This window comes from Rhea pennata, chromosome 5 (genome assembly GCF_028389875.1).
Source record: "Rhea pennata isolate bPtePen1 chromosome 5, bPtePen1.pri, whole genome shotgun sequence".
Taxonomy (NCBI): domain Eukaryota; kingdom Metazoa; phylum Chordata; class Aves; order Rheiformes; family Rheidae; genus Rhea; species Rhea pennata.
In genome coordinates, this window is record NC_084667.1 from 33846141 (window position 1) to 33863796 (window position 17656).

At 38.9% G+C, this 17656-nt stretch overlaps 1 protein-coding gene across 5 annotated transcripts in view; it reads left to right on the forward strand.

Moving 5' to 3' along the window:
- The window catches only part of SBF2 (SET binding factor 2), a 272366-nt gene extending 268854 nt beyond the window's left edge, over window positions 1-3512 (forward strand). For all 5 annotated transcript variants that reach the window (XM_062578117.1, XM_062578119.1, XM_062578120.1 and 2 more), the window contains 2 exons: window positions 556-687; window positions 987-3512. In XM_062578117.1, coding sequence (XP_062434101.1) covers window positions 556-687; window positions 987-1085 — 231 coding nt within the window. In that variant the 3' untranslated portion in view covers window positions 1086-3512. The remainder of the gene's footprint in view (window positions 1-555; window positions 688-986) is intronic.
- The last annotated feature ends 14144 nt before the right edge of the window (window positions 3513-17656 follow it).

Here is a 17656-nt window from a genome sequence, read left to right on the forward strand (position 1 = left end):
AAATTCTTGAAATATAGAGAATGGTATATATTATAACAATATATAATAATATAGCTAATAGTATTTTATTAACTCCTCAGTGGAAATAAAGCTCTTTTGTTAGTTTCAGTGTAATGGACAGTGAAGAAGTTGGTTTTGGTACGAAAACCGGTAGGGAATGCAGGATCCTAAAGCCCTTCATGCTTCCTTCTACCCTGAAAGGAAAACGTGACTTTTCGAAAATCCTCTGCTGTGTAACAGTAGTGATAAAACACACCTCCCTCAACTCCATCTTCCTGCAAAGGAGCAGGGGGTGGAGACATTGCTGTTAACCGGAGATTTCAATACAGGACAGGCCAGTTCAGGGCAACCGCCAGTCCCGCCATTCTGTATACACCAAACTTCTGGTTTCTGTCAGTTGCGGCTTAGGAACAGCCCGTGTCTGATGTCCTCCTTCCAAAAAAAATTTTTGCCACTCCCTCCTGCCCCCAAAGCTTTACTCAGGAAAAGGGAAGCAAAAGCAAAAGGTCTGCCTAAATAGCATACTTGGGTTTGTTTTTTCTCTTGTGGGTTTAGCTGAGATACTATGACTCTGGTGAAGACACAAGCTGTAAGGGACACATAGATCTTGCAGAAGTAGAAACGGTGATTCCTGCTTCTCCATCAATTGGAGCCCCCAAACATGCAAGTGAAAAAGCATTTTTCGACGTAAGTATATCTGTTCTTTATCTGATCTTTATCTGAAACTATCTTCTCTTGGTGTGTTTCAACCTGTTACTTTCTTTCCTGCTGGAAGGTGAGAGCTAGATAGAGCTGTCAGGCCAAATCAGAACAGAGCTGTTACACAACTAATATCTGGCCCTCACTCTCAACACACAGTAGAAATTCAAAAAAATGTTTAATTCAAACCCAATTAGTACATTGAAGTTTAAAATAAAGCTTGCTAGTTTCTTTTTGTTTTGTATGTTGACTTTTTTTATCTTCGTGTTATTTTTTTTCCTTTGCAGTTGAAGACGAGTAAACGTGTATATAATTTTTGTGCCCAAGATGCACAGAGTGCCCAACAATGGATGGATAGGATCCAGAGTTGCATTTCAGATGCTTAGAAGGGAATAACATTCCATAATCAAGAAATATTAAAGCACCTCTTTTTGTAAGAAGACGCATTTTGAAATGTTACTGATGGACAACCAGCCTTTCTTACGTTTTAGCCATAAACTTTCATAATATGCTGACGTTCCTTTTCTATTTAAGAAGAATAACCACTATAACTGCTATTTTTTTTCTGCAGGGAGGACTGTGAAAAATAGTAATCCATTTATCCTGAATTTCCACTTCTTCAGTACAATTTCCGGCTATAAAATGCCTGCTGTATTGCTCTATCATCTAATCTTGTTTTTCTCATTGCAGAGTTATCTTGTTAGAAAATCTTTCCAAAGTAAATTGTAGAAATTTTCCCTCCAGTAGGAAATCTATTTTCACATTATTTATATTTTTAAACAGAAGGTTCATATTTCCAAACTAGTCATTAATAAGAGGGAACATGTCTACAATTCCTTAAAAAAAAAAATCTTGAAACTTGTGAGCCCAGTGGCATATACAGTAGGTGGCTGATTTTTAGGCAGTTGGTATTTTTTAAGACAAAAAAGTAAAATCATCTGATATCAAATTCTCAAAGAAGGTGTATTTTCAGTGTGCAGGCTGTTCCTAACCTTGTGTTCATAAGAGTACTCCTGGAATGTTGCTAAGGAATTTCAAGTTCTAGCGATTATCTAAAGATCATAGCACTTTTTATTCTGGATTTTGTTTGCTGTTATTATGGGACAATGAAAAAAAAGTAGCTGATGCTGTCCAGGAGAAATAGGCAACAAATTAGGAATTCAGTGGAAGAAAAATCTCTTGAAGTATGAGAGTTGTATATGTTAATGTATGTGCTGTTCTGCTCACTGTAAAATAAAAATAACAAACACGGTAATGCACTAAACAATAAAGCAAGCACTTGCACTGAAATCTTTAAAATGCAGACGTTTTGAAGGACAGAGGTAAGTTATTTATAGCAGAACAATACTAGCTAGTTAACAACATTTACAGATAATAAATATGTACATAATTGGGTTTCATGTGTTGTGATTTGATACTTTCTAAACGTTTTTTGCACATGAATCAGAAGACTGTATAGATTTTTACATTTGATAAAATTGTGCTTGTTCAACTTAGTATCTTGGAGAAACAGTTTTGAATAGCCCAAATTAATAGAAATTCTACATTCTACAAATAGTAATGACATTGATAAGTAATTAAGCCTTTGTTTTTATTTTGAAATGTTTATATGTTAAATAGCACACTAATATTACAAAAGGTTTGTACATATGATTCAGTATTTTCTCATTTTTCCAGACGTTCTTCTTATAATTTAATGTCAGCCTAACCAAACTGACAATACTTACAGGATTTTTTTGATTATTAAACTGTTTGTTTAACTAATGTATTTTGTCAGGAAGATAAATTTCTCACTTCACACACAATAGGAAATGCAGCTGTTTTAATACATTTGCAATTTCAAAAAAAAAAAAAAAAGAAGGATTTTTCTAGCATTTTTAACTGTTGAATTTCCACCTGTGACAATGGTGTTTGCACATTTGTATTTTTCATTGTATATGAAGTACTTTTATATGTACTTTGTAAAATACTGATCCCATTTTTAGGTTATATAAAAATATACACACCACTTCTTATTTTGTAACTAGTTCATTTTAACTCCTGTGTGTTATATGACTTATGTATGCTAATCATCTTGTAATAAATACACTCCTTAAGGAAAAATATAATTCTCCCTTTTACTGTAAAAGAGAACAGAGGTATACAGCAAGACCTACATCTTGAAGCATTTGACACAGGCCCAAGACAAATCCATATTAAGTCTATATTACAAACAGAGAGTGTACTAAAACCAGTGTGGTCTTTTGTATACTTGCATGTATTCTTATATAGAAGTTGCACTTGAGCATTCTTAACTCAGTGTTAAATACCTGTCAGCAATACAACTAAAAACTAAAGAAATCAGAATTTAAAGCCAAATTATCATTCTAACAAATCTCAGTGTGTAGTCTTTACTAAAAGGCTAAATATCTAATGTCATTGAATAATGACCCAGATTTTGCCTATGATTTCAACCACATACCTTCACCCTGAAATCTCATTCACATATATCATCTTACGCTTAAGTGATCTGTTTCATAAGAAATGACAAGGTCTCAGTTGAGAATGTGCATCTAACTCGGATTATTGGGTGTATGTGCACTAATGTGGGATAGGAGAGTTAAAAAGGAAAGGGAATGTGTGATGGAGGTAGGGGACCTGTGACAATTCTTGGCTGCTGTGGTGCTTAGATAAGGTTTGCAAATTGGGCTTGGCATGGATGCTAATGTTGTCTTAAATGTTGATCTCAGTTTTTAGTATCTGTATTGGTGGAGAACGGACTTGAGCAACTTAACTCAAAAATATCCAAATAAAAGCCAAAATGAGATGTATAAGATTTGTGTTCTTTATATAAGGGATCTACAAAGGAATGGTAAGTGCAGGGTTTTGTTGTGAAGAGATAGAGTTTGCATTATCCTTGATGATCTTTTCTATGGAAAATAAAGATTCAAATTGCAGACCTAGAGAAAATATGGAGAATAACATAAACTACAGGGTTTATCAACCTGTAGTCAATCATAGGACTGTCCTGACAAACCAATTATATTAGATTTATGGCAGTAGTAGAGAAATAAGAAGAGAGAATTTTCTTGGGAAAAATTCCGTGTGCAAAGGGAGCCATCTGCATGTTCTATGAAAATTTTCCAGAAAAGGAATCTATCCAGGAGTTGGGGAAAACTCTATGGTGCCATATCATTATTCCTATGCTGTGTATCACAACATTGCCACTGTATTATGAGAGGCTTAAGTAAGGGAAGAAGATTTCCCTTACTCCGTTCTGAGCAATGCAATGCCTGCATAACTGATGATGAGATGAGTTTAAATTTTGAAGAATTCACATGGCATATTATGTTACCACTTTCTCCTTCCTGTCTAACGTACATGTGTTTTCTGTAAAAGTCTTTACTTCTGATAGACTTTCAGAATTAGTATACTAAATAATAAAATACTAGCATGCCACATGGGTGGGTCACTGCTCAGGTAATAGTACATGAACAACTAACAGACTCAGGACCAGATATTCAGAATTTGTTATCATACCCTACACGTTATGTGTATCTGATACTTTGTGAATTGCAGACGTACAAATAAGTTGTGATCTTGTCCAATTGCTGTCCTTTTCCTGTTTCATCCTGTAGTAGTCTTGGAGTTTGTCTAGATGGCTGCAATACATTTCTCATTCTTCATATCTGTGATTATTCAGATATTTTATGTGTTCTTGACTATCCTGTGATTGCTCTGGGGAGTCAGAAAATAGAATCTAACAGTTCCTCAATTATGCTAAAATTCACGTTGAGTATCAGTGTTGCATGTGGTTTGTACTTGTACTTGTTTGTACTTCCTGAGTTTTTGTCTCAGATTTGTTTCTTTCAGGATTTTGGCTACTGTGCAAGCCAAGGACAGTATTAGCATCCACATTCTTATTTAGGAAATTGTCATCTTTGTCTTTTTTCATATATAAATTTTTCTTAACTGAACTGTCAGGTAAGGATGCTCTAAGTTCACTGCTGTTTCTTTAATTACTTCTTCAACCAGCCTCTCAAAGAAAAGGATTACTAATACAGATACTGCTGATAATTACTGGGATTTTGTTTCATATTACACAGTACAAAATCTCCAAAGACTAGTTTTACTTTTTTTTTTTGTTGTTTTTCTGCTGTAGACCTTCCCAGTCTAAGCGGATGTGACTTATCATCCCAAGGGGACTACTTAATTCTTTGTTTAATCCACTACTTTTCAAAGATTGTATGAGAAACTCTGTTCCACGTATTGAGCTGTGATAGCCTCTGCAGCCACACTCTAGTGATTAAAACCCATACACTAACTCTCCTTACCACTGACAGTGTGGAAGCGTCTCCTACATCATATGTGGTAGAAATGGAGGCTGCCAGTCCAGGCTGAAGGAACTGAATACTGATGTCATTTCTGGTTTAGCAAGCAACTGCAGAGAGCGAGAGAAGGTTGCTGTAATGCTCATCTGAGTCATTCTTGAGACGACAGCATCTGTCTTAAATTGAGATCTTTGATTTCGTATGTGAACTACACATGCATTTGTTTAACAAATTTCTATTATTCAACTCAGTCAGGATTCTTGTATTTCAGACCCACTCTGCCTACTACTAAGCAGGACCTCCAGAAATTCCAATGTTCATTTGTATTAAAAGATGCCATTAGCTGCCCAAAATCAATATTAGGTCCTATATCACCACTACACATCACCACTACATCATCATCATGATGGACAAGTCATACTGCTGTGAATTTGAGCACCCAGAAAGAAAATGTGTTTGGTGCAAATGCTTTCCTGACAAGGAGAAATTCTCAGATAGCTCAAGAAACTAATATTCCACTGACAGCCCTGGGGACTTTGCCATTTTGCACGGGCTGTGGGTCAACCTCATAAGTAATGCCAGTGAGTTCAAAATGATATTCCCATCAAGACCTCCAGTAAGTTCAAAAAGATAACTACATAAATCTGTGAGTAAGTACATGCATAAACCCAGTGTAGCAGACTATACTACACATAAAATCACTCTCACATGTTTAAATACATGCAGGTTCAGGTTTTGCAGTGTGTTGCGTTGGTTTTATGCTGCCACATAAAGCAACAGTTAAAACTTTGATTTTTATTTCTGCTGTGCTTAGATTATCACTGGTAAACTTTTCAGCTGAAACAAATGCTTGTGCTGACTTTTTTAATCAAACACATTTACGTTATTTAATACAAAGCATTCAGATCTTTCTAGTGTACCATACACGCAAAAGATTTGGGAATGGAGTTTTGAAGAAAAACATGAGACAGACAGGGACCTGTTAGCTATTGAATTTGGATGAAGTTGGACAATATGCTCCTCTGAGATGCTTTTTAAGATCTTATTCCTTATAGTATTCTTTTTAAATTTTCAAGGGAGGTTATTTTATTTAAAATATGCAGCTCATTCCTACTACTTCCTAAATTAGATGTCTCTGCAGTTTGTTCATTGGCTTTTAAATGAAGTCCAAAAATCTTTGCTGCTTTCCTTGCTTTTCTCAAAGCAACTGGATTCCTTCATCTTTAGAGCTGTTTTTCGATCTAAAAAAAAAATAAAAAAGGACAAAATTAAAGTCAAAACTAACTTGACTTCTTCCACTTCAGGCTCCTGACTCAAAGGAAGATTTGCAGTCAATCTCCTTTTCTGGTATGAGTATGTAGCAATGCCTGGAAACCTGGAAAATATCCCATCAAGTGATAATGAACCAGAGCCAGGAACAAATTGAGGAGTTAGTTATGGTATGTAAAATCATGTCATTGACCACTCTGTGTGTTATGTACATTAACAGTGTCAAGATGGGCTAAAGGTTGTGTAACAACCTCAAAAGTAACATTCTGTTGCTACAACAATCAGATACTTGGTTTTAAACCCTAAAGCACCTAAGCTTTGTACCCTCATCTTCCTGCAGAATATTCTTCTGAAACTTTATCTCTTTACAGACATTAATTTCTGTAGGAAAAACACAGTTTTAAGATAAACTCATTTTTATCAGTTATTATTTCAGTTGTTGCTGGTAACTACACAGCTGAGCATGGCTGGTATATGTGACAAGTTTTTCTTGGCATATGAATAAAAAACCAGTCTAGCTATTTGCTATGGTACTGAGTGTTTTTGATTCAAAGGATACTGCACTCAGATTTTTTTCATGTGACTAGATTTTCTGTTTTGGCAATCAAAACCAAATATTGCATAAGGTTAAGTATATGCTATCAACTCGCCTAGGCTAAATAGAGCTTTATTTGCTGTTGTGAGAAAGGCATCCGTTTAAAAATATGCTGCTGCTTTATCCTAGCTCACTGGATGCCTGTTGCCTTATGATATTTAAATATTTCTTGAAAATATGGTTCTGTACAACTTTTCCACTTTTTCTTTTCTCAGAAAAGAGATTTATGCACCATTTCACAGTAATACATTATGCATATTGTCATTATTTTTAAATTAAATTCATAATACTTGAGAGCATTTCTTATTTGATTATGCCATCTTAAGACAACTTGATAACTTTATTTGAAAAGTGAGTATGTGCAAGCAAAACAGACAAGGATCTTTATCTTGGAGTTCCAGCCCACTGATTTGCATTATTTATTACCAGTCTGAGTTTCGTGAAAGTCTAGTGAAGCCTCTAGTGATACTTGAATTTACAAATAACTGTTCTACTGGACTAATTATTCTATATTAGAAATTAGGATTTCAGAATAATCTTTGTACGTGTTTTCTTCTCAGAAAACAAGGATGAACAGATATAATGAAGGTTATGGAGACCAAAAAGCAGACAGATGCAGGAGCAAAAAAAGCCCTAACTAGTAATTAGTGCCTAACACAGCAACAGGTTAATGCTTAACAAGTAAAGCAGAGATCAAAATAGCACACGTAGACAGCCCAGTGCTGGTTTATTTGTTGGACAGATGATCAAAGAGAAAGGGAAAAGGTAGGTATTTGTGACAGTGGGATGCAGGAAAGCTTGTCCTGCAAACGGGAAGAAGTTAAGCATGTAATGGAACTAGTTCCTATATACCCACCTCTCCAGGATGCAGCAAAGGCAGACTTCCCATCTCCTTTGCCTTCCTCTAAGCAACTGCATAATCTTTTTAACTAAAATCTCCTATTACATTTGTCTCGGCCCCTGTTTTGTGTATGTGGCCTTTACTTGTTTGATCATGTCTAAATTTAGATGAGAAATTTTTGAGAAGCAAGGAATCAGTCTTAACTTGCTCTACAAAAGTGCCCAGAATGCTGCCAGGTGCTGTGATATAATTAAAGCTGAAAGGAAAAGAGTCTGTATTTTTAAAAGTTCTCTGAAGCTAGTCACTGATTTGAGCTGTACACCTATATGTTGAAAGTTTTCCAGGGCTAGCAGGGCCTGGGTCAGTGACTGAGTTTGGTCTGCCATAAGGTATGGAGCCAGTTTGTAAAACTGGGATTTGAGTCTGAATTTCAAACACTCTCAGCATCTGACATGTAATCATTGTTTTTTTGGAACTAGATGAACAGCACCGAGGAAGGAGGTCAAAATGAAGCCAACATCAAGTATGCTGAACTTTGGTCACTGAAAATACCATTGCTAATATAAGTGTATTTCCAGTACAACATCACAGCTCTGTTTATCAAATGCAGACTTAGCCAAATTATTATCAGCTGCTGGAGAAGGGGACAAAGGATGCACTCTCAAGTTTCTACTTTAATTTCCAATTTTAGGCCACTCTTTCCATGATGTAAGACACCTATCTGTTATGTGGATATTCTCAAATGTGGAATAATTACTAATATAGAGTTCAATCCATATAGTGGAATCTGGATGCCTTTAGTAACATCGCTGCTCTAATTGTTGTTGCTTTACTCAAAACTAATTTGGTTAGAGATTTTCTTACCCTTTCTTCAGTGTAGCTATTCATGATCTAGTGTTAGGACAGCACATATAGAAGTCCAGATGAGCCAGTGGGCCGACCAAAAATTGCTAAAACAATGCTATACCCTTGAGCATTTTTAGTGGAGTAAAATTTGATGTACTTTGATGCACATACTCAGTGTTTTCAAACCACAGTCCATGCAGGCCACAAACCTGTTCCATTTTATGTACATAGGGAAGAAGCAAAACCTAGAAGAGATATGCTAGTAGAAGTGGGCCCAAATATCCTCTTCAGTGCTAATAAACATTTGAGAAAAAAGACAATAGATTTAGGTAATACTATATTTCCTGTAGGAACTTGGTAGGTAATATAACCATTTTGTTCATGTTTTGGTAGCGGGCCCACTACCACATGGTCAAAACACACCTTAGTTTTTGTTGCATTAAATAAAGACATTCCTTTTAAAGATTCAAGCACAATGTTAATGCAGTAGAGATTTTAAGAAGTAGTAGACATACAGCAGTGGGAAAAGATGACAGTAAAAATGCCATACTGCATTTATTGCACTATCAGAAGCGATCATTATCAATCTCTGTTTTGGATGGCTTGAAAAGAGTGGGAGAGGAGGGGGATGCCTGTAGTCCTTTTGGAGAATAAATACTGATGGTACTTTCAAAGGGCAATGTGAACTTCGGAAGCAAACCTTCATATTGGCCAACACCTGAATTATTCACTGCCAGGTTCAGAAGATCAATGGTAATATAGTACATAACATATTTTCTCTTAAATTAGAAGCATTAGCCTGAATTTCTAGCTAAAATACATCTGTGAGAGGGCATATGCAAACGCAACACAAAGCGAGGTATGAAGCGGAGCCTAAAACTCTGTTAGGCCCTGACTTGACAGTGGCATTAAATGGGGAGGAGAGAAACAGAGGAGTGAGATGATCTGGAGTTTGCTTAACTCTATAAAGGGCAGGAGAGCAGCCAGGCAAAAGAGAAAGTGAGAAATTATTTTTTACATACAGACCTTGAAAAAGGAAGCTTTGTTGCTTGATATTACATAGGCTAGCAGAAGACTGGAAACTCAGACTAAAAATCTTAGCCCAGGATGGACAGAAATTTGTATTTTAATCTAGGGTTGATTTGTTTGTTTGAATTACGTTACAGGAGCCTGGCAACTCTTTCCGGTGAAGGAAGAGACTGAGGACGAACCCAGAGGTGGAAAAAACGTGTTATTTACTTCAATTCTACCAATTTAGTAGATGTTATTTGAATTAATACTTTGTTACTCTGAAAGAGAAAAGAGGATTGTCATGGGGACAGCGGATCATTAATGCTGTTGCCAGAAATGTGTTCTGGATAGAGGAAATGGCAGTTTACGCCTGAGAGGAGTTGCCGTGGGATGTCGGTGTGCAACACACCATAGCAATGAGTAAGTGCTGGAAATGGTTAAGCAACCTGAAAGCATCTGCAGCTGCTCCGGTGGGCTGAGGGCAGGCACAGGCTGCAGCAGCCACGCAGGGGGCAGCGGCAAACCGCCATGCAAGACTGGCAAAGCCTCTAACTCACGCGGTTGTGCCTTTACCGTATGGAATTGCGTCACGAAACGAAGGCTGTAGAAGAGAAACACCTCGTGCACCCTGAAACGCGCTGCTCATGCTGAGAGCAGCTTATGGCTGCTCTCCCCAGGGGGCCTCTCAGAGGGGAGAGGGGCCTGGGCTCAGCTGCACCTTGTTGGGGGCAGCAGGCCCTGATAAGCAGCACCTGTGGCAGAGCCACCTCTGTCCCGCCTGGCCTCTGGCAAGAGCAGTGCTCAACAGGTGTGGAAGGGGTGAGGCTGCTGGGCCCAGCCAGGTGCTGGGAGATCCCCTCTTTTATTTGGGAGGCGAGGCCGGAAAGGCCCCCGGCTTCCCTCAGTTGAGTGTGAGGGAAATGGTCTGTCTGGGAGCCGCGATCCTTGAGGGAAGGGGCTCTCTTGGCTCGGCAGCCAGGCGGCCGCGTGGCTGAAGCCTGCCGCGGGAGCCGCCGAGCGGGAGGAAGCAGGGGTCTGCTGCAGCTGGGAGCCGAGCAGGGGCCTCCCGTGTCATGTCGCAGCAAGTCCCCCGGGTCCGGGAGCTGCCTCTGTGCCAGGAGACTGTCTGGACTGGGAAGGAAGCAGCAGCCATGCTGCCCACCTGCGCTGGGGAGTGACGCGTCCTCTCAGTGTGATTTTTTGGAGGTAAACTGAGGGATATTTGGAGAACAGTGTTGAAAGTTTTGATACAATGGTGTAATTCTCAGATTACTGCTGCCTGCAAACTGGTACCATTAAAAAGCCCTTTAAATTATAACAGTTGAGTCTGCAGCAGCCTCCTGGTGTGGTATTTTGGGAATGTGGTGCTGCTTTGCTGGGGGTATGTTCTGTGCTGGATGATCTGTCTGCAGGGTGTGCTAGGAAAATACTCTGAGATATCTTCTGTTTTGACTGACTTTGAAATGAAGGATTTCTTTGGTGTTTTTTTTTTTTCACATGCTGCTTCGTTTGTTATGTTCAGCATGCTTCTTGGGGAACTCCAAAAAAGCAGCGTGTGGGGTGAGACCCAAATGCCTGGTGCAGATGGTGAACTTGGCCCTGAGAAGGGAGTTTACTGTTCAAGGTGGTTGTTTTAAGGCCGGTTGCATGAGTCTGTGATTTAGGACACAGTTTATGCCAAGTTGTTAAAAAAAAGTCTGCAGATGCTGCATCCTGCTTGCACTTATTTTTGCCAACTTTGAGGTAAATTCAAGTAAAAGGAAGACAAAAAGTGCCTGTAGCTGTTGTTTACTATGTTTTTACACGTTTTGGTACTGTATGTGCCTCTGGAAATGAAGTGCTTCAGAACAAGCAAATAAAAATTACATAAAGTGGAGAAAGTAAGCACAACTAACCACCTTCAGTTCCCCACATTACAAAGAGCTTCTTTTCTGAATCCAATTTCAATTTCACAAAGGATTTAGCATAGACCAGAAATACCTTTGAATCTAATCAGGTGTTCTTGCATGGAAAAATAAAATAGCATATGTGTAGATTTGACAGATGTGTTGAAAGTGTGTAGAATAAAAGGAAATTTGGACACTGTGTTAATGTGATGGGAGACTACTTCGAGGTTGTAATTTGGCTTAAAAGCAGGTGTAAGTGCTGTGTAAGACACTGAAGTCAGACAGACTGTTCGCAAATGCAAGTCTTTCCACCTAGCGATCAAAGATCCCTTACTTGCTTGTAAGCAACCACTGATAGGTATTCAGTTAGGATAAACTTGCAAAGCACTGATAGGTATTCAGTTTTTTGCTGTTATTTACTGTGTTTCTTATGTTCTGCATCAAAGATGTCCATGCTTCAATTTTCTTGGAAAAGATATTTTTTATTCTGCTTCCACTATGAGCAACTAGGAGTCTCCTGTGCTCAGAAGTAGGGCTAAGATGTTCCTCTCTAATCTGATCCCGGCAGTAGCACACATACATACTTTGTATTTGATTCATTGCATATGTCATTGACACATGAGAAGGTTCCAGCATGACATGCGAGTTGAAGTAGAAGGGTTGGTAGTTTTTGGTTTTGTTTGTTTTCATTCGTGGTCCATCCAAACAGCTCATTCTAGAAACCATAGTAAGACTCAGTATATGACAAACTGCTTTGGAGAAATTCCATATATCTTGCAGGTAAATGGTACTGTTGTTTTAGAGTAGGACAGAGCCTGGATTTAGCCCTCTTTCTCCATGAAGTAGAATGGATACGTTATCTTAAACCACTTTTTAAAGATCTCTCAGCTACTGTAAGTATTTTAACAGTTGTAGCAATAGCTTTAGATATGTCTATCACCCTTAAACAAGAAGTGCCTTTTTTGCATTATAGCAGTGCTTCTGGATGTAGTTGACTCTCAAAAGGCATCAATCCTTCTCTTAGGCAACATTGTAGCCAACCAGAGCATTTTTCAGTGATTACATGAACATAAACAGCATGTTTTGGATATTAAAATACTTGGTTTGACTTATACCTAACTTCCTGAATAGTATTGACAACAAAGAAAAATGTTCAGAGTTCTCTGTTTTCTTGGCACATTCTTTAACAAATCTATTTCTGTGCTGTCATAGGTAGCAAAATCCCATGAAACATGCAGCTGAACAGCTGTCATGTTATCTATGGGACCAGGAAAAGGGCTATTTTTATTACACAAATGGTTTCCTTGATATTTTTACTCTTGTTCCTGAACACTTATTTTTGAGGATGAAATAATGGCCCACTTAACTCGCTGGCAAAGTTTACTCCGAGTTCAGCAAAACAGAGATTTCATCCTTTGTGAAGATTATCATATCTGTTAAATTAAGATTGCTGTCACATGGAAACCAATATTGCTGTTGTTACTAAAGTTGCTTTCCTTTAAGCAGTGAACTTTGGGACCATGTTTCTGTCCTTTCTGGATTTACCATCATAATTTCCACAATGCTGTGTTTTGGGAAAGGAACAAAAATAATACATGTTAATGGCCATGAGAGGAGGGAAACTTTAGCTCGGTTTGCAAGTAACACCATAAATTTCTCTTAATTTTGTGGGTTATGATTTCACAAAAGAAATGATGAGGTAGTATTCATTACAAATGGTAATCAAGATGAATATATGATGTAGGAATTGCATTCTTGCAAAGTCAGCCAATTTGCTGCTGCTCTAAAGCAACAACCAGTTTGTACTTCATGTGAAGGAGAAACCAGTTTGTACTTTATATGCAGTATGCTCTGGTTTTCCATAAAATACACAAAAAGCTTTTATGTCAAAGCATTCCACAGTCTGGGTACATCGTCAAAGAAGTAAGATCTTGCTCAGGTGAATTTATGTTTGTTGCATTAAGTGCAGCTCAATCCTTCAACTTTTACTCACAGATATGTAGCTCCCAAACCCCCAACTGTGCTGATAGAGGGGCTGCTGCCTAAGTGTGTGCCTACTGGGTGGGGAAAGGGAGACCTCCAGGTTGGTAAAGCCTGGAAGCTTGTGACTTCTAGCACCGGGAGGGGGAGGCTTCTGCTCCACCTGCAGATCTGCAGCTGTAGAATAGGTTCAGTGCACTGGTGGCAGACAAGGGGCTGGGATTTCTGTCCAAGGAAGCATCTGAGCTGGCTGAGCCTCAGCCTATCCAGCAGCACCAGGAGGAAGTAGCTAGTGATAGTAGTGGGAGATTCCCTGCTGTGGAGGATGGATGCCCCATCTGCTGGCCTGCCTCCTTGGAGAAGAGAAAGCTTGAGGGGACCTTATCAGTGCATATAAAAGCCTAATGGGGTCAGCAGAAAGAATCTCACGCTTCTTAGTGATATTCAGTGAAAGGACAAGAGGCAATGGGCACAAACTGAAATACAGGAAGTTTCATTTAAGTATGAGGGGGAATTTCTTCACTGTGAGCATGATGGAACAGGTTGCCCAGAGAGGTTGTGGAGTCTCCTTCTCTGGAGATCTTCAAGGCCTGCCTGGATGCAACCCTGTCTAACATGCTCTAGGTGACCCTGCTGAGCAGGGAGGTTGGACTGGATGATCTCCAGAGGTCCCTTCCAACCTTACCGATTCTATGATTTTGTCTATGATAAGGAGAAGCCTTTTTGCTGTGCCCTGGCACAGGTTACACAGCAAGCTTGTGGAGTCTCTATCTTTGGAGATGCTCAAAACCCAACTGGACAGAGCCCTGAGCAACCTTCTTGAAATGGCCCTGCTCTGAGCAGGGGGATGGACTAGACAATCTCCAGAGATGCCTTACAACCCCAGCACTGCTGTGATTCTGTGATATTTAGTAATCTTCCTTGCAAGTGGGGGGGGGAATAAAAGGATGCGTATCTGTCATCTTAGTAAGCCCTTTTCTACCTGCCATTTTCTCCCCAGCACCCGTTTGTGAGAGCACTCTTGCTGTAAAGGAGTAATTCTAGTAGCTTCTTCTCCATAACTGAATTCTCAGGCTCCTCCAGATCCAGACATGGCATGGTAGTATTGGTCTCAGTGTTGACTGTAAGTTTTATGGTGGACAGCTCTAGTCATAGAATATGGAGATTAGTTCAGGCACATCTTATATGCTGGGCCAATGTTAAGTATTAAATACTGGAGGAAAATGCAGCTTTATGGTTCTGATACAGCTTCTTGGAGTGAGTACAGATTATTTAAAGTGAAAGAGAAGCTAAAGCAGTGTTTGTTCTCCTCAAGTCTCATATTGTGAGGTGTCTGCCTCACTAAGTAATGCAACTGAGAAATGTGCCTTGTGCCATGAGCTGATGCTGGATTTGATGGATCCATCCCATACTACAGAGTCACAGACCAGCTAAGCAATTTGAACCTCAAAAAAATCAGAGCACAGAAGTTCAGATCTGGTATTCTGGATCCGGCCAAACTGTAGTGAGATGTGATGTTACTTTACTTTTTTATGGTATAGAAATTTAGCATTCCAAATATGACACTAAGGCAATTAGCATTTACATAAATTTAACAGTCATTATCACATAGGTCCTGTTTAAGCTTGTTTGCCAATGGCGTATTTAGTGTGGGAATAAGACACACACAACTTTTAAACTCAGTTTTGCCAATATTTGTCTATCTCAGACCCTTTGGATTGAATTTTTTCATGTAGTTGGCTTCCTGCACTGTCTGTATTGGACTTGAATTTGTATTGATCAGTCCTAGAGTCTCACTAAAATCTTCTAAGCTGTCCGTACAGTGTGTCATAGAGATAAAATTGCTATGTCAGGACACCACAAAAATGCTTCCGTCTCTGGCATTGGTTTTCTGCATGCCGGAAGCATTTATTTAATTTACATTTTTTCCATTTGAACATCCATTATTTAGACTGTAGAAACAGTAGCATATCTTCCTTTTTAGCTCTGGCTTTGTCAAAGTTTAAAATGTTGCTTTCTAAAAATCCGAGGCTCTGCTCATTGGAAAGGATTTTGCATTTCTTATGCACAAAGCAGCTCGTTCTTATGCAAGAAAAAAAGCTTTATTTTTTATAAATACTGTAAGAATTTATACAGTGACCACTTGATGCTCTTCTGAGTTATGTCAGGTGCTATTGTATCTGTGAAGGGTGATGCAGTAGCCAGAATCCACCAGATATAAAGGTTGGAGGGGAGGATTTCTTCTTTGTCTTTTTCCCCTAGCTATGCCTTGCTGCTGACATAGAAAGCCGAAAGCATCTTCCTAGTGGATATAAGCCATACCAGTTAGCATCTGAACTGATACCATAGTGTTCGTTAAAGTACAGAGCTCTTACAGTGTGGTTTACGCTGGCACGATAGTATTCCAGAATTCTGTCATTAACGTCTGTGAGAGTGAGACCCCCTCTTCCTCCTCCCTCCTACCTCTAGAAAAAAAATTATATGCTTGCTTAGGTGCTGAAAATTCTGAAAAGGATAAATTGTTGAGAAATTGTGTTTATTAAATTAGAAGAAATAAACCAGCTGGTTTTTATCTTCTCTTTGTTTTCACAAAGACACAAAATCAAAAGCGTCATGAGTCAACTTCATAATTAAAAGAAAAGACAAGAAAAAAAGAGAAACCTTAGAAGCATAACAAAGTAACAAGTAACACCATGTCAGACTTCTATACAGAGTTTGCTCAAGCACACAGGACCTCAGGCTGAATGTGAAATATTTGTGTATTTAACCCATGAAAATATGGAAATAATTCTAGAACCACCAGCTGAAATCAATGTTCTGTAGTGGAGCAAAGAAAACATGTGAATTGAGAAGCACAGCAGAGAATCGGAGACACTTGAGTTCCTTTCACCTTTTCTCCTAGCAGTCAGTTTTCTCCTGAGATGTTTCTGCAGTAACTGTTACTAACAGCATCTGCATCCCAGTGTCAGATTCAAAGAACCTGATGCAGCGCAGCAGACACCTGGAGTGAGGAGCATGACCCAGATGCCTGTAAATGCCCACTCATGCAGGGAGATCTCAGCCCAGAACCTCTGAAACCTGGTGCTTTGTAGCATGGATAAGTGCCCTCTCCTGCTGGACTGCCCCTCCTGCTACAAACAGCTGTCACTGCTGATGTCGGACCACTTGCAGTTGAGAATATCCTACAGCAAATCTCACTTCACCCGGTCAGGCTTTCAGTCTTGCACTGATGGTTTACTCTGAGGTTTTTCTCTTTGTTGTGCAAGTGCTGTACTTTGGTTATCTTGAGTGTCTCTTCTGGTCATTTTTAGTTAGGGAAGTTCTTGGCTCATAAAAGAGGACTAAAGCACAAACTTGCATCATGTATGTTTATTCTGCCTGGGAATTTCCAAAAACTGGTAAGGACCAAACTAATTTATGTACTTCTGTTATAAAATATTTTAGTCTTTTGCACAGGAGTAACAACTACAAGAACCTAATTTGTTTTCAAAGTACTCTGCCATATTCATGTGGTCTGTGACATGCCTCAGCTCATTTTTCATTACTTTGGTAAAAAAAAATAAGTTTAGCTTTCATTGGTAGCAAATAATGCTGATCTAACCTTGTCTAAACATTTTCTTTCTTTCTTTTTTCTTTTTTTTTTTTTTTTCTTTTTTTGGGGGGGGGTCCATAGATATTTAAATGCATTGTTATATTAAGTATGGATATTTATGCTTCAGCAGTGCCTTGTGAAAGATTTCACTATGTGGTTTATTTGGGAGCAGACCATCTGCTCCCAAATATTTGTTCAGGAACTATTGTTATAAACACTTCAATGCGAAAATTGGCTTGTACAGCGTTCTAACCTTGTACTCTCCCCTTTGCCTCTTTCAGTATCTTCATTTAGTTAACAATGTAGCTTGCTGGGATGTGTGATTAGCTGAAGCTTCCTTTTCCTGAATGGTGATCTGTACAGTTTCCTGTAGCATGTGTGACCAAGATGGTCCTAGCTCACAGCATCTCCCTGCTGCCCAGCTTGCTGTGTTTGTCCAGTCCTAAAATGGGAAGGACGGCAGCACTGCCATGCTTCACTTCCTTTCTGCTAGTTTTGACAGTGACAGAACCTTCAAAGTCCAATTACAGGTTTGTATTTTTATTTAGGTCTATATGACTCTCTCTTATGGTTCTGGGGGGAACAACCAACACATGTACTATCTTTCATTTTCAGCATGTACTATCT